This window comes from Podarcis erhardii, assembly GCF_964252035.2.
Source record: "Podarcis erhardii genome assembly, chromosome: 7".
NCBI classification, from domain to species: Eukaryota; Metazoa; Chordata; class Lepidosauria; order Squamata; family Lacertidae; genus Podarcis; species Podarcis erhardii.
Window position 1 is genome coordinate 61,921,734 of NC_138511.1, and position 24,430 is coordinate 61,946,163.

Consider the following 24,430-nt stretch of genomic DNA (forward strand, 5'->3'; position numbering starts at 1 on the left):
AAAAGTGGATTTGCTGCTCTTTGAAATCTCAGCCAGATAGTCCATCAGGGACAAATAAGAGCAGATAGACAATGGAGAGAAAGATGGTCAGCAGCTCCACAGTCAGCCTTTAGCTTTTCTGCCTGCCTGAGAGGATCTTCAGAATTCTCAAGAGGAACAGCCTGACTTGCACAGGGTTACCTGTTAAGTAATGTGTAACCAGAATCTAGTTACAGTGGAACCTCGGTTGTAGAACATAATCCATTCCGGAATACCGTTCGACTTCCGAAACGTTCAACAACCGAGGTGCAATTGCTGGTTGGCAAATTCCTTTTAAAAATAGAGAAACGCGCCTCAGAAGCCTTTCGACTTTTGAGGCGCGTTTGAAAACAGCAGCATTCACTTCCGGGTTGTCAGCATTCGGCTTCCGAAGCGTTTGACAACCAAGGTTCCACTGTATTAGCAATTCGCCGCAGATGTTGCAATCAAACACTGAAAGCAGACATGTCAGCCAAGCTTTCTTTGCTAGTCAATTTGATTTAACAACAGTGAGACGCAACAATATACAAGCATTTGGAAGCTGGCTGCAAGGGTACACCAGCCCATCAACATGAATCTTCCTCCTCCTTTCAAAACTTGGGTTGTTGGGTATTCTACTTTTCTCACCTTCCTCTCAGAGGTCATGGAGGCAAACAGGTCCAAGTCCTTCTCTAAACAGCTACTTGATCTGCCATTGGGGAGGGTTGTTGAAACAGGAACATCTGGAAAAGAGGAATGTAATGGGAACAGCCTGAAAGAGGGGCTAACTAATCCGAATCCAGTAAAAATCCACTAGTGGCCAGCGGCCCAATCACCAGCTGGCCCGCCACTTGCTTGGGCCTTTTGACCCCAAACAACAAGATGTATCAAATCCCTCTAGCTATATAAAAATTGCACAAATTAGGGCGAGTTCTCTCACCATGGATTATTTCTGTCGCTGTGTTCACATGGAGGGCAAGGAGCTACACAGAGCAAAGTCCCATCACCTAGACCAAATGAAATCCTATTCAGCCTCCCCGTTACCTCTGGCTTCCGAGGTTTCATCAGGCATTGCTCACACATGTACAAGTGTAACTTGGCAGCTATGCTGGCAGCAGGCAGTGAATTTGTGGCCATCCAGATGTTGTTGGACTCCCAACTCCTATCAGTCCCAGCTAGAATGGCTAATGGCCAGAGATATTGGGAGTTGGGAGTCCAATTGTGTCTGAAGGGCCACAGGGATTCACCATCCCTGCCTGAGGGGCTACAAATTTGATTTAATTTTTTTACATGAAACGTAAGATTCTTAGGAAGCTGAATTTTACTCCATATACTGTAATCTATGCAGGACTCGGGGAAGACACAAAGCATTGGCTTCAGGATATAAAAGGAGAAACTGCCACAAACGTTAGTGCTGCTCATCCCCCCCCCCCAGTCATCTGTCTTTTTTGAAAAAGGCAGGCTGGAATTGTCATGATCTCCACCCTAAACTAGGCACCCACCACTAACCCAACCCCAATGGCTCATGGTGTGTGTTAATTTGGGCCACGGTGTCCTTTAAACCAAGCTACGCTCTTCACTTTGCTGATCCTGCAGAAGCAACTGAGACCACAAGCTCTGTTGCAGTGCTGGGTAGCAGCTGCAGTTCAGAGAAGACTCAATTCGGTGATTTCTGCTGCAGAGGCAGATTTTCAGTACCTCAAAGGATATGTTCCTGTCCACCTCCCATCAGGGGACAACTCTTGGGGAGCAAAGGCAGAATATTACATGCTACATAATCTGCAAAGAAGAGAGCAAGTGCAGAAGGGAGAGTAATGCAGAGAGCAACATCTGCAGCTGTTCCTTAACCCCATTAAGAGGGAGGTGAGCTGCTGCAGCCAGGATAAGAGGAATTTCATGCATGGCTTGCAGTTTTGCTTTGTCGTCCCCCTCCCTTAAATGTTTCATCATCTTTAAAGAACAGCAGTGAGATGGGCTGGGATCTAAACCTTGGTGCCAGATAGAACTATGTGAGCTGCAGAAAACAGAAGAATAGAATATCTAATTCACTTTAAGCTCAAAGGCAGCCCTACACCAACAGTCTAGCTCGGTAAAGCCTACTCCGACAGGCAGCAGCTCTTCAAAGTTTCAGGTAGAGAGAACTACTCTGCTAGAAGCCCTTTTGATAGGGCTTACAAGGGACTGAACCTGGGGTCTTCTGCATGCTAAAGCACCTGCCAGGTTATGGGTGTGCAAAACCCCTATGCAAAAGCACAATGATGTAGAGGCAGAGACAAGTTATACTACACTGGAGCCCAACACCCAGGCAGATCAAAGAATCCTATTGCCAATGCCAATGGTGTGATCCATGCTGCCAAGAGGCCACCTGCCAGGAGCATGCTCACCTGAGGGAACCTGAAGAACCCCTTTCTGCACAGGTATACCTGCAAATCCTGCCTAACAATCTGCTTTGCCATCTACCAAAGCCACCAGATCTCTTCCAAAAGAAACAATGGATGGAAGTAGATCCAGGAACATCTACTGAAAGGTAGAGGTAGCACTGAAACACCCCAAAGGATTTGTTGCTGTGGCCTCTCTAGGGAGCAGCACTTGTTATTTCTGCCTCCTCTTACTCACGAATGCCTAGTTTTAATACCACACAGAGTATGACATCACCTTGCTGTGCTCTTCTCCACCCACACTGCTGACTGGCAATGGTGCAGGCAGGGGGAAAAGGCAAGAACAAGGATGTTGTGTTTTATGTTGTGTTCAAAGTGGATCTTTTGAGGAAGGCAGTCCCAGGAGTGTGGGAAGGGAGACAGACTGAGCCATGGGCTCTCTTGGAACACCCAGTCTCATTCCTGAGTGTTTCAGCAAATGTCGTTTATGCAGTTCCATTTCAGTCAAGGATGAAGAATGAAGGATTAAAAGGTTAGGCCAGAGTCTTTATAGGAGGGGTTGGTCTTGGAACTTTGAAGGCAGTGATTTTTATGCTTCACTGAAACACAGAAGTATAGCACAGAAAGCTGCCTTATACAGAGATAGGTCATTTGCCCATCTATCTCAGCCCTGTCTACAGTAGGGGTGGGGAACCTTTTTGGCTTGGTGGGTCAGAAATTTATTTCCACCCATCATGTGTGCCAATTTTAACAGGTGGTTGGGACCACCCACCTCTTATAGCGGGGAGAGATAGTGAGCGACCAGCAGGCTTGAACTCCTTACACATCAACTGATGAGCAGGAAATTCAATCCTGCTTTCTTCAGGTACACAAGTGAGTTCCCAGCAAAGAACCTGCTTGTGCACCCAAACCAAACAGGATTGGTTCCCGTGTTGATGCATTGCAGAGGATTCTGGGTGACACACAGTTCACACAGGGTGGTGCAGGGCCTGACTACATAAGCTGCATAAGCTTGGGAGCATATAGGAACACACCATATGCTCCACCACATCTCACACTGCAGAGGATGGGCAGTAAAATCAGCCACAAGATGTCTTTCAAAGAGGCTTGCCTGCCATGTGTGTGTTTTCCTTATGGATAAAAGCCCTTTGTTCAAGGGAACACAAGAGTGGACAGAATACCCTGTGGCAGCTATTTAACCTGTTTCCAGCACCTATGGTGTGTCTTATCATGTATAGAACATGACACCAAGGTGCATTTGGACAAAGAAAAAGCTCCAAAGCGCACATCATCTTACCAAGTCCCAGCAAGTCCATGACGGGCTCAGAAGATCTGGAAGGACTTTTCCTGGCATGAGAGTCGTCTTTCTTCTGAGGCTGAGCCAAATAGAGTAAAAAGCCCCTCAGTTACTTTGATGCAGACTTCGCCAATCTGGCGCCCTCCAGACGTTTTGGACTACATGCTGGCTAGGGCTGATGGAAGTTGTAGTCCAAAACGTCTTGAAGGTACCAGGTTGCCAAATGTTTCATTTACATGTTGTCAAAAGCTGCCTCCAGTTTGAAAAGCTTTTTCAAATGTTTGGAGGCTGTTTGAAAAGCAGAAAATAAACCTACTAAGTAAATCGGGGACAGGCAATATGGAGCACTCTAGATGTTGTCACACTACAACTCCCATCATACCTGACTACTGGGCCATGCTGCCTGGGAGTTGGAGTCCAACAACATTTGAAGGGCATCTGGTTGCCTACTACCAAAGTAAAATAACACATACTAGTTCTGTACATAAAGAGGGTTTACCCAAATTCCCAACAAAAAACAAAACAAAAGATACACAGAGCATAAAATTACAGTCCCAGATGTTAACACGCCCCCATCTGTCCATCTGAAGTTCAGGAACAACCACACACAGCAGAAGGAAGGGTTGTCTTACCATTTTCACTTTCTCAAAGATTATTGGCTCCAGCTTTTTCCCTGAGGCTGTCTCTTTTTTCCATTTGTCATCCTTTTCTCTCTGTGTATACAATCAAACGAAGCAGTGAGAGAGTGAGGAAGGTAGCTGAACATGACATTGTATTTTCCAGGCCAGTGGGACAGAAAGCCCAGCTCGTCTGGCAAATGTAAAACCCCTTAAAACACACCACACTTCCCCAACAGAAGCGAAGCATTCCTAGTTTCCAGCCATATTATGTCAGAAATGGGACATGTGTTGGTGCTTATTCCCTTTCAACTTCTCCAATGTGCAAGAGGACACAGTAGCCACATCTGGCTGCTGAGCAAATGCAAAAAAGGTTCAGGTAGTCTAAAGTCCCAGTGTGCTGACCAAGATGGCAGCCTCTGGCAAGCTCAACTGGATTTCTTTTTTTTTGGGGGGGGGAGGTGAAGAACTCTCATCCTTTCTACCATAAAAGGACAGTTTAGATGAAAATTCTTCCAAAACCTGGGCCATCAACAGTTTGGCTGTCTCATGCTAACAAATTAGTCCAGATTATGGCTTTATACTTTTGAATTTATACCACTGCTTTGTATGCAGCAGATCCCAGATTCAAATCCAGGGATCTTGGGAAGCCAGGCTGGAAAAGACACCTCTCTGTCTGAGGTCTTACACTGGGGGTAGTCAGTGTGGTTCCTTCCATGCTTTGGACTACAACTCTCATCATCCCCAGCTGGCACAAGGTAATGGAAGTTGTAGTCCAAAACATTCAGAGGGTGTTATGCTGGGGAAGGTTGCCTTAAAAGAAGCACTGGCAGTCAGAATGAACAGGACTGGGCTAGATGGGACTTAATGGACATCATATATTCAGGATGCAGCAAGCATTCTAATGCATTTAAGACTCACTCGCAACACGTTGATATCGAGGCTTCTGTCAATGTACTTCTTCTTTTCGTATTTGTCCCTGATAAAGCTCTCCACTGCTCTGCACGGAAGTCAGTTAAAGAAGAACAAGAAAGGGTTGACAGCTTGTGCACAACATGGTCAGGCAGCAGCAAGATTCTAGCCCAAGCTAGACCTCTGTCATGGCATGGTTTGACCCACACCTTCTCTATTCTTGTTGAAAAGGTAGACATTGTGACAACAAGGATCCTTGGCTGAGTCGCTATAGCTGTGCTTGCCAGCCAAGTGGTAACAGTGCCTTTCTAGTATGAGCTACAGGACATGTGCAGATCCAGCAGCAATCCAGTGCCTTTTATGGTGCTTTCGCCTCCAATCTACCTAGACCGTGGTGGGGATACCATTTTAAGCCCAATAATTACATTCCCGTCTGGGCAACCTTCTGAGGGCCACATGCAGATGAGGCCAGAGGCAAAGGTGGGCAGAACAACAAATGTTTTTACTTTTGTATGGTAGGCTAGTTTTTACACACACATCCCTCTCTATCCTCCATCCATGCAAGAAGCATTATCCAAGTTCAAGGGGATGTACCAGCTGGGCAAAAACACTCAGGGTGCATGCAGAGGTGGTGTGGCCTGGAGAGAGTCTGAGAGCTAGACAGAAGGGCTGCATTAGTCCCTTGGGCCTGAGCTTGACAATGAGAAATTCAGAGGCCATAGCCTTGGAATGCGCAACACATGCCAAGATTTTTTGAGCGAATGCTGTGCACCACCCACTCCAGTCAGTTCTCTCTTCCGTCCCTTTGATCAGCCCCCCTGCCTCGCAAAGAGACAGAGAGACACACACACTTCACTTTTCCAAGGAATCTTGGATACAGTATAATTAAGCTGAGCGTTAAAAAAAGCACCTAGAGCTGAAAGAGGAAGTGAGAAAACACCACTCTTCCAACTCCAGCTCTATGGACTTTTCATGGGTGAGAAAAGTCCATCTCATGACCAAGGGGGATTTATAGGAATATGGCTCAAAGGCATCATGGGTGCTGGGGAAGACCTCAAAGGCACAACTGCACCCATGGGCACCATGGTAGCAACCCCCAGTTTGACCCGGTGGGAGTGGGAGCAAGATCATGACTGCAGGGAGGGGAGAGCAGATGGGTGTGCACTGGAATGCAGGCAGAACTGAAACATGGTCACAGTCATGAGGAAGGCAACCACCAATGAAGTTTCACCACCTGTTCTGCTGGCCCTGCATTCAAGACCCATAGTCACAAAATGGGACAAACCCGCTGCATCTGTCTGCTTTGCTGTGGGCAGTCACCCCTCTAGCAACAGCACCTTCTGCAGCCTAATTTTCCAAAAAGTGCCAAGTAACAGAGAGGCCTCAATGAATACAGATTCTAACAAATATTTTAAAAAGTTATACATTCCATTTAAGGTAGACTTCTGCTCCCCTCAAAAGTATGCATTCAGAGATTAGTGAGATGCCCTCCATCCAACAATATGCTGGGAGAAGAGAGGCAGAAGAAGGATGCTGGTCCGTCTGAGGTCGCCTGAAGTTCTCCGGAAGGTAAGCTTCATAGAGGCGATTTGCTTTGCCATTCCCCATCTCCTGCATGCACTGGAACAGAAGCAAGAAACCTTCAATAATGGCATGGCATAGGGTGCTGCCAGTTAGGCTGTTCTTGCCATCATTTCACTTTGAGCATAAAACGTTTTATGGAACCCAGAATGCAGGAGTATCACAGAGCCTGCTCTGTGCTGATATGAAGGAGATGAGAGTTTTCAAAGTCTGCCAAAGCAGTTTCTGAAAGGTGCTCCTACACCAATCTGCAGAGTCATCGGTAACGGTGACTTAGTTAATTCATGCCCTCGATTTCTGACAGATCAGCAGAAAATGGCTGCAGCTCCTAATGGCTACAAAGAGCAGGCTTCTTGCAGTTTCTGTTCTTTCAACAAGGAACACTTTTTGCTTTTGCAATAGGACAGATTTACTTTAATTCTTCTCTCCTTCCAAAGTGGATGCCTGATATATTCTCAAGTGCCTGCATCTGTATTTGTCTCGCCCATTCATATCGCTGCCTGCCTCAAACGTCCCACAGTTCAGCTTTCCTTTGACGATGCTGCTTTTTCAGCACAGTTATTCAATTTTAGTTTTTATTAAAGTCAAGGCAAGGAACAGAGAACACTGCCAGGAATACATTTGCAATTCTTCAGTACTTGTGAGAGAGAAGTTCATCCTCACTCACTCGAGAATTAGGAATATCAACTGAAGTACAGATTGGGCAGGGTGTTGTAATACTTAGGGTTTGATTCAGGCTGGATAATTTTGTTTGTGTGTAATACAACCATTTTTTTTTTACTTTCTACAGTGTGTGTAAGCACTGCAGCAAGCATAACCTGATTTGCATAACACAATGATGTCCTAGATCTGAAGCACAGTGATAAAAAGCAAGAGCTGAACTGCAGAGCATGTCAATGACAATCTCTGAGTAATAGCACACAAGCTCAGACTCCTCTCCTTAAGGAGCACTACCTACCAGATCCCTTCTGGAGGGCAGACTTCAGGCTTGTTGGATCTGCATTGGTTGGCAGCTCTTGGGGTTCTAAGCAAAAAACAGAGCTACACTCCAGCACAAAGCTATGCTCCAGCACATGAGTTTTCTAACTATTGGGGGCAGGGAGTGGGGGGAAGATTGTATGGAGGAGCACCCCAGTAGTCCAGGCTCACGTCTTCCCTTCTTATCTGCCATTTGAGAAAAGAAGGCCAAGGTTCCCCATATTAATATAAGCAGAGATACAGAACTGCAGAGAAGCTGAATCGTCCTCAATAATGAAGCCCACATACAAGGGAGATAGTATTTTGTTACTAACCTGTATTTGCTCTTGTGTCCATTGGTCCAGATTGACAGATTTTACCCGGGATATGTGGACACCCAGGTTCCTGTGGATTCCGGCGCAACGTATGCAGATGAAAACACCAATATTCCATGACGCCCATCTTGGCCCTGCAAAAGTACAAAGGAAGTGGTCACAGGAGCACTTCTGAGCATCAAGCTAGTTATGATGGGCTCTGCCCTGAAAACTGCTGCAAGCCAGGCAGGGGCTGAAGAGTTTCCATCTGCAATGTAGGCTGGCTTTAACACATTCATTACCAAAGGTCACAACCATGCTGGAGAAACGAGGGATTGGGAAAGAATCTGACCATGCTTTCTATCTTAAAAAACAGGCACAGGTCTGGAGAGGTGGGGGACAAAACGGATGCAGGCAGGAAAAGACAGTTTCATTTTTATTTTTTTTATTTAACAGGTCCAAAAAATTGTCTATTCCAACCACATTGAGTAGGAATCCATAAGAAAAGCATGAGTTTCAGAGCACCATCTTAGAACAAGAAGAAACACTCGTTTTCAAAGGCAAGAGTGGAAGATTTCTCTGTATGCAAAGGCCTCTGCAGCAGATATGCATAAATCACAGGGCGAAGGACATTGGACACTTTTTAGACACTGCTCCCATCTGCACTTAGGTCTAGTTTACACATGTGAAGAGACTGAGGTGCAGATTGCAGGTGAGGGGGATGCACCTCATTAAAAAAAAACTTGCTGGAAATCTGTGATTTGGGAGCCCCCGCCCAAATATTAATTGAGTTTCATTCATTGCAAAGCCAACCACAACTCTTTCCCACACAAGCAAACTAGGAAGTCCGCTGCAGAGTACGAGAGGAGTCACTACGCAAGGCCGCACAGTGCTGCTCACTTTGTTCATGTGCCCTTGAAACTGAATAATCAGCTGCTTTGAATACAACCAGCAGTGTGGGACAGAAACGGTTTCTCGCCTACGCTGCTTTGCACAGGCAGATCCTTAAAGGAATAGAATCGCAAGTCTTCAAGTCCAGCCACAGAGGCAGTTGAGTGCAGCAGTATTGGGAAGGGCTGCAATTCAGTGGCAGAGCATCTGCTTGGCATGCAGAAGGCTCCAGGTTCAATTTCTGGCAACCCCACATAGGACCAGGAAAGACTCCTGCCTGAAACCCTGCAGAGCTGCCAGTGGCGTAGCGTGGGTTGTCAGCACCCGGTGCAAGGCAAGTAATTTGCGCCCCCTAACCCATGGATTTGCGCCCCCAACCCGTGGATATGCGCCCCCTAACCCTACCCCCCAGATGTTGCGCCCGGTGTGGCCGGCCCCCCCTGCACCCCCCACGCTACGCCACTGAGAGCTGCTGCTCTCAGTGTTACACCTCACTTTTCTTGCTGGCTCTACATTTATGTCTTGCTTTTCCCATGGCTGTCTTAAGCATATGCAGCGCCGGGGTGCAAAGATCCACCCAGCGCCCCCCCCCCCAGGTTGCCCAGTCCCTGGCGTGCAGGAGGGCAGAGCAGGCCAGCCACCTCAGCGCCTCGCTGGCTTGGTCGCCCCTGAACTCGCAGTGCAGAACCGCCCGCAGCAGAAGAACCCGCTGTGGCGTTCTGACCAACGGATGGGCTCTTCCCCGGACTCAACTCTCGGGCCCCAGACTCTCGGCCTGGCGCCCCTGAGAGACCGGCGCCCGGATGCCCTGCACCCCTAGCGCCTATGGGTAAGACGGCCCTGGCTTTTCCTTCCAGGAGCTCAAGTCTGTGTACATTTTTCTCCCCTCCCACTTTTTATCTTCTCAGCAGCCCTGTGAGATAGGCCAGGCTAAAATAAGCAGCAATAGGTTGCTTATTCCTGCCAATAGGTTGCCTAGCTAGCGGGAAGATGCAGGGGGTCCAGTCCTGTTGGCATGCCTGCACACGAAACCTCAGACGCCAGAGAAGTCAAGCGTTTGAATGATGAAAAGAGAACCCAGGTAACCACATATTATAAGTTATTTTTAGCCCTGAAAGTTAGCTAGGAATCATTTAGGGTTAGGTCTAAAGTCCCTGTTATATTTAGCATTTACTTTGTTGGAAAGGATTAGTAATCTAGATAAAGCCGTTTCATCACCTTGAGGGTTAGCACCAACTGATTCACATACAGCTCTAGCCTGCGCTAAGAGATGCAAATGTTGGAAACATCTGACCCCCCCCCTTCATTGAGACAGTAGATGGGGGACATACACCAGTTCAGAATATCATGCTGGTAGGGCAGATTTGTTTTTCCTTTTCACCACCTGCATGCACAGTTCTATTGAAAAAGCTTAAGCAGACATAATGAAAGCATTAACTATTTTAATTGTGTCCTACTACTAAGAGGCAATTTCCAGTTTAGCATCTTGGCTTCTGCAGGCACAAGAGTCAAAACTTAAGGGAGAGATCAACTGCCACCAACTAAGTTGATTTTAAAGGTGTTTTTCTTCCTTATCCTTCACAGTCTAAAACAGGAAGTCTGTTTTATTGTTTCATTTCTATTTTATAAATGATGTAAGAGCAGCTTTGAAGGCGCTGGATAAAAAACAGAATCTAAAGCTACTCAGTAAATCAATATATACATAAAAGGGGCTCCCCCCCCAATATCTACTATCTCTGAACCTACAATCAGCAGGGGAGGCCTTGTTGGTGGTGGCACCACTGCTGGGTGCTGCCCTCTTGGCATTAACCCATGATAGGGCTTTCTCTGTGGCATTTCCCTATCTGTGCAAAACCATCTCTGGTGAGGTGAATTTTGTCTCCCTCATTATTAACATTCAGGCAGAATTTTAAAAGCATTCCTGCTTACCCAGGCAGTTGATGGTTGAAATGTGCTGTTCCTGTCAACTTTGAAATTATTAGCTATGAGGGTATGCAACTGTAATAAATAAATAAATTAAATATATTTTTATACCTCCCTTCCTCCCAATGGAGCCCAGGATAGCAAATAAATGTTTTTAATGCTCTTAAATTTAATTTATTTTAAATTACATTACAGTGGTACCTCTAGTTACGAACTTAATTCGTTCTGAAGGTCCGTTCTTAATCTGAAACTGTTCTTAACTAGAGGCGTGCTTTCGCTAATGGGGCCTCTTGCTGCCGCTGCAACACCAGCACACGATTTCCGTTCTCATCCTGGGGCAAAGTTCTCAACTCAAGGTAACTCTTCCAGGTTAGCGGAGTTTGTAACCTGAGGCATTTGTAACTCGAAGTACCACTTAATACCAAAATAGGCTTTCATTATATTGCGTTGCCACTCTTCTTACCACCCTGGGCTCCGCTTTATTTGTCCAGCCCAACCCACAAGCTCACAAGCAACAAATGCACAAACCACTGGACAACAAGCCAGACTTTGGAGAAACAAAACCATGGCCAACACCACCACTGTGAATGCTTGGGGAAAGCGTGACATAAAATACAAAATTTATAACCGCCAACCCCTTTCTCTCCAGTGTTGATGCATTTTCATGACTCCATAGAATAACTTGAAATCTACAACACAGAGGTATTGAGCGGGGATGGAGAACCTTTTTCAGTCTGGGGCCCCATTTACTCATGGGCAACATTCCAGTGGCTGCATGGCAGTCAAGAGTGAAGCAATATTAGTATGGCAGGCCACATTCCAGCCGCACAGAAATCATAGGTTTCTATAGAGACATCCATTTCTCCATCCAGGTATGCTAGAGGCATCACTTCATTTCAGAGACACATTGCAGGCAGGCCAAAGCACTAGAGGATGGAATGAAGCAGAACCAGTGATGCTAATGACCTGCAAATAGCCCTGTAGAGTTGCATCTGGCTCTTGGGTCGAAGGCTGCCCACCCCTGTTTCAAAACACAAGAAGCAAGGAACATCACAGTATCCAAGAGAAATGCCTGAACGGGATTAACTAGGCCATAGGTGGGCAGGCTTCAGTGGGCTGGGAAGTGGAGAAAGATTTCTATATAAATAAAACATTAGCAGAACACAAGCAGCTCTGCCTGCCAGCTCCACCATGAAAGCAACTTAAAAATGCACAAATGAAACAGCAACTGTACTGCCAACCTCTCACGGTGCCGCACAGCACTAAAAATGCATGTATGCTGGAACTTTGGTGTGAGGGGAAGTGGAAGACAGCACAATTTTTATCTGGATGTTATGGAAAGTATGTACCTGCTCTTGTTGGGAAAGGATAACAGTAAGGATATTATTGAAACCAAGTTGGATTGAGGGCTTAATCTTGAGGGCTTCTCAACAACATTCAAGCCATGGCTGTGGAAGAATCCCTTAGTAGACTGTCTTCCTAACAAAAAGAGATTCTAATGTTTGCTGCTAAGGAACAATTAAATTGACTTTGCATCCCTACTGCTAAGCTCCTGTGCCTTGAAAAGACCCAAGTGTCCAAGAGAAAAAACAAAATTAGCAAGTTTCTTAACATGTTTCTCCAAAAACAGTGTGTACAGTCACTTTCCAAAACTGGTGCCTCCAGATATTTTGGATCCAGCCAATAATCAGGGGTGATGGAATCAGTGGTTCTGGAGGGATCCAGGTTGGGGAAGCCTGGTGTAGAGAACTCTGTTATTCCAAGAAACAGCTTTTTACGCTGTGAAAGATGCACATTTTCCCTATACCTTAAATCAAAGTAGCAGCAACAATTCAGATATTAACCAAAGGCTATTGCAGGGGGTAAATATCATCCTACAATTTTATGATCTCAAATACTCATCGTGTTTTCCAGGGCAAGTCAAGAAGGGGGAAAGAAAACATTGTTAGGCCTTCAAATGGAACGAATCCCAAAGGCACAACTGTATATATAGAAGAGGGAGGGAAGGAAAGGTTGTTTAAATTGTGGGTTGTGCCAATTTACAATTTTGAGTGGTTTTAAAGGCTACAATGGGTTGTTTTAAAGGGTGGCTGATCCACCACTGGAGCAATAGACTAGGGCCTTTTCTCCATTTGCCAGAAAAAAATTCAAATCTATGAAGGTCCAGCAGAAAGTTTAAGCACATACCTAATTCATACTTAGGAGGAATGAGCCTTCAGGGTCAGATATCTGACCCCAAGTAAATTGGCCAGGATGTACAAAAATGGTTCAAACCTATGTTGGAAGTGTCAAGAGATGGAAGGCACATTTTTCCACATGCAGCAGACCTGCAAAAAGGCTAGAGGATTCTGGGAGACAATACATATTGAATTACAGAAGATGTTTAAGACGTTCCCCCCCCCCCCCAAAAAAAATTAAACCAACCCCAGAAGCCTTTCTTCTAGGAATAATGGAATTGGATATCCCTAAGAAGCTACTTAATTTATTCTTGTATTCAACGACAGCAGCAAGAGTAACATATGCAAAAAAGTGGAAAGACAAAGATATGCCAACCAAGGAAGTTCGACTGAACAAGCCGACAGAGTATATGGAGTTGGCAGGTTTGACAACAAAAATCAGAGACCAGGAGGAATCTATATTTTGAGAGGAGTGAAAGCCCTTTGCTGAGTATTTGAAGAAACATAACAATAATCAGATTAACACACAAGTAGGATTTGAACTGTAATCAGCAATAAAACAGTAGCTATGATGTTTTGATGACACTGTGTGAAATGTATTATGAGAAGTTGTGGGAACTTTTGTAACTCATGTAACCTTTTGTTCAGGGTTCTTCTTCCTTGTTTTTGCTTGGGAGTTGGAACCTTGTTGCAACAATAAATGATCAGGCTTAACTAGCTGTTAGTTTTGTTTCTTTAACTTAGCTTTGGTCTCGTGCTTGAACCTGACCAGTTCTGAACCCACAGGGCTAGACCCAAAGTTGGGAAACAATTTAATTAGAGAACCCCAATATCTCGTCCTTAATAACATTAAGAACACATTATGGAGCATCAATAATAAAAAACATAATATAAAGCATACTGACAGCATAATAATAAAATAGTCATGATAACAGTCCCCCCCCCGACCCCACTTAACAGGTCATAGATTATTTCATGGTTAAAGCCCACCATCACAGTGACACAAGTTTACTGATATAATCTCTCACCGGCCAAGGAATATGCTCATAATGTGTGCTGCCCAAAGTCAGATTTTGACTATATTTACGAAAACAATCTTTGCTTTCATCACTCCCCAGACAGACAAGCCTCTCTGTTAAACTCCAAGCAGGTTCTGTTTCAAAAGAAAGAGGCATCCACGAATGTGGATTTTATGAAGGCGTTTTGACATCTCCCGAAAGGATTTCATACATTCATCACTATGGCAACTTGCCAGGTTTTTTTGTGAAAAAAATATTAAATTGAAAGTTCAATTTTCTACAGAAAGCAGCTGTCTTTCACACAAAACACAAATTTAGAGGCTCCAGTTTCACAATACAGCCCATGTTATGAGCTCAGGAAAAAAAATGTATACATTTCATTGTTCATAACCAGGTAGCTCAGGGCATCTGCAAAATGGAGTCTGGCAAAGACCAACTAAAACATCAAATGGCTTGCAACCAATGTTAGGGAACACTGAGCTGTACAGCTCAGTTAGGATATCAAATCTTCCACAAACGGTGGACAGTCACACAATTACATCACACACATGCCATTCCCTTATCAAACCACCTATATATGCTTTAGATATGTTGCTGTCTCTGAAACATCACTGGCTTTGCCTTCTAGCTCTAATGAAACCACACAGTGGCAGTTAGATTGCAGATGTAGAAAGTTGTCATTTCCACAGCTTGGAATGCAGGGTGGAACACTGAAAATAAAACCACACAAAAACTAATACAAAAGGTGTTTCCAGCCTTACCACTTCAAGAGCAGCTGCACATATAATTTAGCCCTCAAATGCTATGCACTTAGCTGGAACTCCAGAAGACAACCCCAAGTTGAGAGCAGGTAATATCTGCCCTCCAGATATACTTTTGGAAACACATCTTAGGTAACAGCCTATGAAAACAGACATCTCTTCTCCCTTTGCACAACTGATTTGGTAACCACATATGATGTTAACTGACTGCATCAGAGGCTCTAAGGCAGAAGCTGAAAAGCTACCAGCCACCTAGAAATCTGAATCAAGCTGGCATCCAGGAGTACTGAAATATTTATTTAGGTCTGTCCAAGGCCGTAGCCCAGAAGCTTCCACTCCCAGGGTGGAAAAAAGTACTTGTGCCTTGGAATTTGAAATACTCTCCCAACCTTGCTTATGGGAAGTACCCATGATAAAAGCAATGAATAAATGCTATGGTTAAATACCAAGAACTGTGCGCCATCACAAAAGTAAGGAAGGGTAAGGTCTTCCCATCTACCTGGCAATGTGCTGCAAGAGGGTTGGATTTCAGAGAGGGACTTAAGGGAAAATTCCCACAACACACTGGGGCAAGAAGGAAGCAGGGGAAGGCAGGGGAATGATGTTTGGACAAACCAAAGGAGGAATTAGGGGGCAACCTTAAGACCTGATGAGCAGACACAGCAGAAGTTGCAATAATCAGCTGGTGAGGGCTCCACTTGGGGAAGAACCTGCAGCTCTTGTCACCTGTGGCTCTGGATCCAAAGGAACCTGTGGGAAAGAAGGGATGTGGATCTGGAAGTAGAGAGGAAGAGTTTGGAGAAGGGGAAGTATCAGATACAGTACATCTGCGCAGCGTGATCAGTTTAGTGTTAAAGATTCAAAGACAAGCGAGCCAGAGAATGTCACACATGCTTAGAAAACTCCAATGTTAGCTTGACAAACCATTCTCAGCATCCATACCCCACAGCAGGGTTAATACAAATCATAAGGCAGGTTGGGCCCAAGGCAACATGGCCCAAGACAATGCCCTTTTCTGGTTATGCGAGGCTCCTGGAGACCAGTGGGACAAGCCTACCCATCTTTATTTGCATGTGAACAATGTAACCAAAGCAGCTATCCTGAAAAACACAGTAGCATCCAAGAATACAGTAAAACTGCAACTTATGTGCATTTAACTTGTGCACATTCAGCTTTACTTGCTAGGCGATTTTTGTTTTTAATTAAAAGGTGGAAAGGGGGCACGCATCCAGAGGGTGGGAGGAAATGGCAATTCCACCCTTCATTGCACGCAATGTGTTTTGACTATGTGTGATTTTGGCTTTATGTGCTATCCCCGGAATGTAACCCCTGTGTAAGTTGTGGGTCTACTGCATTCAAACCCACTTCGCGTGCATATGAAATACCACAAGTGACCATGGTAGGCAGGCAGAACAGAGTATCAAGAGCTGCCATGGGCAGCAGAGAAGAGAGTTGGGTCGCAAAGGCATTTGGGGATGGGAGAAGCCGAGACAGGTGTGGGTCCTGCGAACAAATGTTTTGGTGGGGACCACCCCACCCAAGGCAAAGCAGCAATCAAACTAACTAACTAAAGAGGGACATGCCAGGGACAGCAGCTAGAGTAAGCCTAACCATGACAGGCTAAAGGAGAACAATGGAAGTTGCCTTATTGGTACATCTAGCTCAGTATTGTCTGTATTTACTGGCAGTGGGTCTATAGGATCTGATAAGGTTTCCTCCCAGCCCCACATGAGGATGCTGGGGATTGGACCCAGGACTACTGAATGTAAAGCATCTGATTTGTCAGAGTTACAGCCTGGTTTATGGTGTGTGTGTGCATTTTAATATTACGTGCGAATGCACACACCCCTGCTTAAGAAGAACCCAAATTATTCCAAGGTAACCAACATTTTACATCCTGTATAAATTATGCAAATTTAAGCATATTTTTTGCAGTTTGCCCTATATCCACTAGACAGGACAATGGGGCCATGGAAGGTCATGTTAGATGTCACTTCTGAGAGTTCACAGTCATAGTTTGCATGCTTTCAAGCATATATTCTCAACCATAAGGGCTGGAATCTTGCTTTTCGAAAAATAATAGTCCTGATTCTAGGAAAATGGAATTGTGCACCCAACACTACATTCTGTACTTTTCTAGCGCTACTGCAAAAACAGTAGTATAAGTTATCACTGCAATTTAAGCAATTCCATTTTGTGCTGTGGCAGTGTTACCTTACACTGAACCTTTGTGCGTAGGGGCCACATGAAAAAAGTTTTTCCAGCCTGGAAAACAAAATGAATTTGTTTCAACAAGCACATTTATTAACACACACTGAGCAGCCTTGACTCAGCTTTACCATCAAGCACTGGGAACGATAAAGGACAATTTCATCATTTCTCTGTGTAGTCACAGGAAGTTAACGCAACAGGACCTTTTGAAGATGACAGCATTGGCTACAGCCAGTTGGAGGGTTTCTTGAGCAAGGCAAAGGAAGCAAGCGTGGTTGAAGAAACAGGAGCTAAGTTTATGGTCTGGAGAAAAAACCTGTCAACAGCCTTTGCCCTTCAGTTCCTCTATTTGCCATACTTTCCCCTCACCCTCAAGAAAAACTCAGATAGCTGCTATGAACCAGAATAAGCTGCCCATGGATCTATTTCTTTGTTTATAGTGGCTCCAGTTCAAGTTTCAACCAGATTAAACATGCCATTGTTTACTGCAAAAGGTTTGTCGCCTCCTTAGTGTGTTCTGCAACTGTAACATCCCAGAAGGCACAGGCAGTTCAAGTTCTTAATCACCAAAAATTTGGGAAGTATGTTCCACTGCAATCAGTGAGTGGGTCAGGCTGCTCATCAAGCAAAAGAAGTGTCATCATCACTGCAATATGTACAGCACTGAGCACATTCTGCACTACATAAATGTTAGAACACAGCAACAGCCCCGCAAACTGCCTTCACTCAGACTCAAGTATTGCAGGCAGGCAGGCAGGCAGATCAAGTTTGCTCAAAGCCAAAAGAACAACCTTAGGTATACACACAAATGGACACCCTGCAATTAGCCATGTTATGCACAATCTGATTGATCTTCTGTTGTTGCCTTTGTCCCATTTTCTCAGCACTGAAGTCTATATGCCTGCTTAGGCATAAAACCTCCTCGTTCACTGCCATCCCATTTCTACAAGGTATCTTTCCCTCTTCAAGGTTGCTGTGGCAGCGTTTGTGCTGCCTTATGCCCCAGTTGCAATCGATAGAAAAACATAAACACAGGTTCAAGCCAAATGCAACCTCCCATGAAACAAAATTGCTACAAGCCTGTACTAGATACCATTATCCAAGTGGGGAAGTGCTTTAAAAAATGACAAAATCTCAATGACCATTATATACAGAAGAGGAACACGGGAAGAGGTCAATCTTCCTGTACCACCGTCATCTTCTGACTTCTGCCAGGCACTCTGGCTGAATCACTAATTTTTACTCCATCTTGATCAGGATGAACCTCTTGGAAGTATTGGGGTGCAACCTAGCTTGCACTGTAGGCCGATGCATCTGTATGAGAAAGCGCCAAGTTTCCTAGACTGTCCTTATCCCAACCTGGGTTGTTCTTCCTTTAGCGTTACTGGTAACTTAGACCGCCTTCTTCCTTAGCGACCCTCTTGGGTGCTGAGATAGGCAAAGAAGACGAGCTTGGTAGTTCCTCTGCCTTCATAGAGACTCAGGCGGGGGTGGGGTGGGGGACGCCTGGGAGACAGCATTGTCTGTGGTGGGCCCTAATCTGTGGAACTGCCTCCCTATGGAGGTGCATCTAGTAACTTCATTATACAGTCGCTAGAGAATGCTGAAGATGCACTTTTTTACCCTGGCTTTTGACACTTGAGGCGCATGTTTTTAGGACCCACCTTATTTGTATGATTGTAAGTTTTTAGTGTTTTTAATGATGTAACCTGCCCTGGGACTTTAGGGTGAAGGGTGGATGATTGTTGTTGTTGTTGTTATTAATTGCTGACCTGATCTTACTTCCTACTTCTCTTCCCTCCCTTAACAAGACAGAACTAGCATCTTTCCTATCCAACATTTATTCCAATAATAAATATCTTTCCTAGTTTCTTAAAACCAGACTCTTGATGTGATTGTATCCAGAGTAAAGTGTGCTGCTCCAACAGGGTTCAGCTTCTGCCAGCATTCAACTCAAATGCTAATGTCCCCAATTCTGCAGTCCCCATATTTATATTTTGTAAACCAATTAGAAGCCAAATTTAGCATTAAGCAGTATGTAAATAAATAAAGTTCCACCTAACTAGCCTGCATAAGCCCTTACTGTGGAGGATGCAAACCAGACTGCTAAATGTAGTATTATAAGCAGAAAGAACAAGAGTGCTGCAAGCGAAATAGAAGAGTATATTCAGATAACTTAAGGAAGAAAACCAACTCTCTGCAACAGAAGGCACAACACTCCCTCTCTCTCCCCCTGCCACCCCACCAACAGCCGCCAAATCCCCAAATTAGGGTTGTTAATCTGACCCTAGGGAGAAATTGTTTCAGGCCCAAAATATGGCAGGGAAGCAAGCAGTGAGCATTAAGAAAACCCTATCTACGAAGTCATCCCAAGAGATATTTAAATTGATCACACTGTGGATGTGCTTAGCAATCTTCACAGTCAATTATCTGGCCAGGTGTCATTTCAATGTTAAAACATGGCTCAGGAGACTGTTCCATTGAAGACAAATGGAAAAAAACCACGTTACCAAGGAGAGTTTAAGTCAAACTCAGGCAACTGCAAAAGGTCACTTTCCCCACCCATATCTCTCCACCTAAGGCTCTACTCACTTATAATTCCAGTCTGAGGTTCTGCACTTTTGACTAAGTTCACCTGCGAAGTTGGAAGCCCTACCAATGTGAGGGAAAACCTCCTACAAGATACAGAGGATTCTGGAAAATGTCTGAGGTCACATACACAGCCCATATGAGATGACAGCAAAGCCTGTTTGGTCTTGCCATTTACTCTGCAAAAAGGCAAACATATCTGTGAATGGATCCTAGAAGTACACAACACAAGGAAGGGTTGCCCACCATTACTGACTTGGCACTAAGGATCCAGAACTGTTATAAGACACCCTTAGAACCCTAAGAGTCCCTGATCACAGTCTGAAAATCATGGATCTATCAGGTATTAACCGCAGACTTCCCTCGTCAAACCTAACCAGTTTTCTTCTCGTGCTAGGCATCCTTTTTCACTTTTGTTTCCTTTTTGTCTCCATGCTTTTAAAATTTTCTGTACAGTTTTGCGGGGACACTGGCTGTTTGAAATTTGTTAGCTGTGTGGTACATTTTACATTTTTAATGGCACGCTTCAATTTTACATTAATTATACCACCAAGGTAGCTTGCTGTTTTATGGGCTACTCAAAAATGAATGCTGGCAGGTCAGGGAGTGGATATTAAATACTGTACAGACTTTAGGGAACCTTTTAGAAAGCAGTTTCAGCCAAGTATCATAGAGAGCAAAACTATCAGTCTTGGCTTCTCAGGGAACTGTCATAGAAATATCTTCCAACGCTCAACCACGGGGAGGCTAGCGTAGGCTGCTTGGAGTCAAGGACTATGAGCACACAGGAAGCTATGCAAATGAAGAAAGGAAACTCAGAAAAACAGGAAGTGGACAGAAATATGAGGCAGGCACACCAACAAGAAACTAAGCAAAGGTCTTCAGCAATATTGGTCATTGGTGTTATAGATCTGAACCCTTATTGACATGGGATAACATAAGAAGTGCCTATGGACTTTACAAGATGCTTCTCTCTCAGACATACACAGATCTTATGCCGGATATGAATCAATGGTTCATTCCAAACAGGCCAGCACATTTTTAACAAGATGCCCTTAGACAAGCAGAGCAAGACAGAAATCATGCCTCTAGCGACTGGTATTCAGAGTTATACTGCCTCTGAACCTGGAGGCTCCATTTAACCTTTCACCATCACTGGTGGCAATGAATTCCATCTTTTTAGGATGTGTTTTGTGAAGAGGTATTACCCCTGCCACCAGCCTTGAGTTTCCAATCAATTTCACTTAATGACCCAATTCTGTTTGCAAACACGTGGGAATTCTTCACATGTTCTTTGTAGCCCAGCCTAGAAGCTCTGAAGTTTGGTGCAACACAAAGAAAGGGGTAAAACCTAAAACAGCCTAAAACAGCCTTTCCTAGCCTGCTGTCCTCCAAGACTATGAACCCCTATGAGAATTCATAATCTAAAAAATCTGAAGAGCACCAGGTTGGGGCAGGATGACCTAAATCATTGGTAACTCAAGCTTCAAGCCATCAACATCCACCAAGAAATCCACTTGACTTCCAAAATACAGGAATCTTTCTGCTTAAAGCACAGATGGGACTGAACCAAATGAGCAAAAACATTCTTTACTTAGAGTTGGGCAATCTGGACTGCAGCTAATCTTTTCTCAATTTTGCATTGCATTTTGCAAAGTACCACTAGACCCCAGAGCAGAGTTTGTTGGAACATGTTTAGTTTATACTGGGTTCTCAATTGTAATCTATATTACTATTCTTAACCATAAGCTTTGGAGCCTTGCATCATGAAAGCAACCAGAAGGCCACTGGGTCCTGCTTCCTGAGCAGCTGGTTTGGGTAGCAACAAGAACACAGGCACACAAGCAGAGTGTTTTCAGAATGGTTACTGCAGAGCAAACAGCACTGGGCAACAGAAGTAAGGGGGCAAAGATATATGAAAGAAGCCAAACATGCTCCATTTTTCTAGCTAGCTTGATTGGGGGAGGAAGCATCATCTTCTCCATTCCAGATATGGCAATTCCCCTTCCAAAGAGTTATCCAAAATCAGTTTTTGATGATATCATGAGTCAGCCTTCCTGAGAACTCTGAATAGACTTTGGAACCAGAGGCATTTGAAATAAATATTGAGCTGCCTTACCAACATGTTTGTTTGCGACCCTTCCAGACACTAAGTTTTTTTCAAACTTCCTTACAACCCGAAGAGCTAAAAAGTTAAGGCATTTAACAGGAAGCTGAGACACAGGAATGTTAACAGGAGCCTGGGAGTACATAATGCTAGACTCCAGAAGACAGATGCTGCCCATGGCTCACATATACATTTCCCAAATCTGTATTTTTTGTGAATCATCCTTCCCTTCTCTTTTCTGATGCGGCCTTCCCATGTGATCTGGCCTTATCAGCCTCCAGAAAGAATTCATCCCCAATGTACCTTCTTTAGATACAGAATTTATAATACAGTCTGTGCTGTCAATTTGCCCAGTTGATGCCATTATGTAACCAACTGCATGCAGTACCCCCTGCATTAGGCGTGGGTTCCCTCCCCCCCTTTACAAAAATGCCAGCCAGCCTGCCAGCAACCTTCCTTTCATACCGCCACTTGATTTTTCCAGCATCAGGGACGATTTTCACCACCTGTTTGCTTTTCCTCCCTCATCCAACTCAAGAGGCAGGGCACGAGCGTATGCATCCAAGGAGCTAGAATTTTTGACAAAGAAACCTGCAGTACATACTTCTGCCTAAGAGGAAGTCTCATCCTGATACCACACAGTATTAATGAAGATGACCTGAAATTCACAGCATTTGCTGCTTACATTTTTATAATGCTTTTAGTAATATTTTAATTTAAAAAAACCTTACATGTATTTGTATATTATGTATGCATATTATGTACATATGAATATTTACACTCTGGCACACACCAATGAAGATATAATCATCATCCACCAACAGTGGCACAATCTTATCCCACCTACTCATTGCCACACAGTTCCCTACGGTAAGGCTAAGCTCAGAGTTTTCCCCAACCCCACAATACGTTCACCGGTTCCGCATGTTACCTTTGGCCTGACAGTCTGCACAGTATTTGTTCTCCTCTTCCAACAGCAGATTGGCAAGGACAGCCTGATATCTATCCACATCCCGGACCGATTTGCCTGTCATTGCAGATAAGAGATGGCTGCGCAGGAGTGCAAAAAATATAAAAAAAATAAAAAGGGAGAGATGTCCTTTCCTTCCTTTAGCTCTCTAAAGCAGGCCTTTCCAGGCTCCTTCACTCCACACCTCTGATAAAGTGCACCCCACCCTAAAATTCAGCTCACACCCTTCTACATAATCAAGATCTAGGTCTAGAGAGAAAACGGCCTCTCAGCTCCCAACAATGCAACTTCCCCTCTTGCTCTTTGCCAAAAAGGCCTTCTGCAATGCTGAGCCGAGCACTCCTCCCCAACTGACTGTCACACAGTTTTTAACCCCTCCACAGACCTTCCCATTGAAATAATATCCCAGAAGCACGCTAACATGCTACAAAGGATTACGCTCCGTAATAAAGCCTCTCTGCGGCCTCCCTCCGGTCACAGCATCCCTCAAGCACTTCCCGAACCGAAAGCAGAGGCCAGGTCAGGCTCCCTTCTTTCCACATAAGAAGCAAAACCCAACACCAAAACTAAATAAGCTGCAGCTGCCAGTTCCTCCTCCCCCAACCACCACCACCTCAATTGACAGTCCCCAAGGTTTCCCTACCCTGGCAAGTTCTCTGGAAACCAAGGCTCCAAAACTCAGCCTCCCCAAAGGCACCTAGCACCCCGAACGTCTGAATGCCCTTGCTACCTCCGCCAACCTAGACCAGCGAAGGGTCACCCCTGAAAGGAGCTAAGGAGCATGTCCCAAGCACACCTCTTCTTCTCCCTTCACCAGCAGACACGACAGAAGGGGCCCTACAGGACCTGCCAAGCACCTGGCAAATAAATACCTCTCTTTCCTCAGATATACATGCAGTGCCGGCACTCAGGTGTACCTTCGACCCTGGGCGACTCAAGAGGGGGTTTTCCTGAGGGACTCCGGAGCCTCCCCTTCGTGGGAGGGGACAGGCGATGCCTGTGGCCACTTTAAAACCGCGCCTAAAACTCCAGCAAAGGTCACCCCCCCCAATAATAATACAAAAAGCCCCTCAGCCGCAGCTCTCCCCTCCCACACAAAGCCCTTCTGGCCCCTCAAGGGGAAGCAGGGGGAGCCCGAAAGACCCCCAGCCACCGGTGGCGAAGGAGGACGTTGTCAAGGTACGGAGAGAGGCGGGCAGGGAAGGGGAGGGAAGGGAGGAAGAAAGAAAGAAAGAAAAAAGAGGAAGGAAGGGGGGAAGAGGAAAAAGACGTGCGCGCGCGCGCGTCTCCAGGCAGCGACTGACGGCGCCGCCTCCTGGCAGCGCAGCGCGCGCGCGCACACACACACACACACATAGCGCCGCTAGACGCTTCCGGGAGAGGTGGGCGGGGCTGTGATATAAGCCACGCCCACCGGCTTTTCTGAGGGGTTTTTTTGTATATACTTTAAACCCGTCAAACCTCGGTTTATTCGACGAGCGGATTGCAGAGGCGCGTGCGTCGAACGGAGAGCCAATCAAATCGGAGGGGCGGGGCGAAGTCGGTGGGGGAAAGGGTGAGGCAAGAATGAATGAACGGGAGAGTGAATGAATGAGGGCGGCGGCGAGGGGGATAAATGGGTTGGGGGCGGGGGAAGAGGAAAGTGGTTTTTGTTTCAGGAGAAGTGGAAACTGCTGTGTTGATCCATGGAGGGGAATTTCGGAGGAAGGGGGGCTGCTTTGCCTGTCAG

The 24,430-nt window shown here is 45.2% G+C and overlaps 1 protein-coding gene and 1 long non-coding RNA gene across 4 annotated transcripts in view; one reads left to right on the forward strand and one right to left on the reverse strand.

The window, feature by feature from the left end:
* Positions 1 to 24,028, reverse strand: part of SMAP2 (small ArfGAP2) — a 30,765-nt gene extending 6,737 nt beyond the window's left edge. Inside the window, exons 1-8 of one of the 3 annotated variants that reach the window (XM_081870418.1) lie at positions 23,574 to 24,028; positions 22,663 to 22,781; positions 8,075 to 8,208; positions 6,736 to 6,821; positions 5,211 to 5,289; positions 4,305 to 4,385; positions 3,673 to 3,751; positions 646 to 740 (exon numbers count right to left, since the gene is read on the reverse strand). In XM_081870418.1, coding sequence (XP_081726544.1) covers positions 646 to 740; positions 3,673 to 3,751; positions 4,305 to 4,385; positions 5,211 to 5,289; positions 6,736 to 6,821; positions 8,075 to 8,208; positions 22,663 to 22,765 — 657 coding nt within the window. In that variant the 5' untranslated portion in view covers positions 22,766 to 22,781; positions 23,574 to 24,028. Of the gene's footprint in view, positions 1 to 645; positions 741 to 3,672; positions 3,752 to 4,304; positions 4,386 to 5,210; positions 5,290 to 6,735; positions 6,822 to 8,074; positions 8,209 to 22,662 lie in introns of all 3 variants that reach the window. The other 2 variants (XM_081870420.1, XM_081870419.1) reach the window with 2 other exon arrangements.
* On the forward strand, positions 8,215 to 13,269 carry LOC309346591. The gene is made up of 2 exons (XR_014158699.1): positions 8,215 to 9,243; positions 9,412 to 13,269. It is a non-coding gene; the product is annotated as an uncharacterized lncRNA (long non-coding RNA).
* Positions 24,029 to 24,430: the final 402 nt, after the last annotated feature.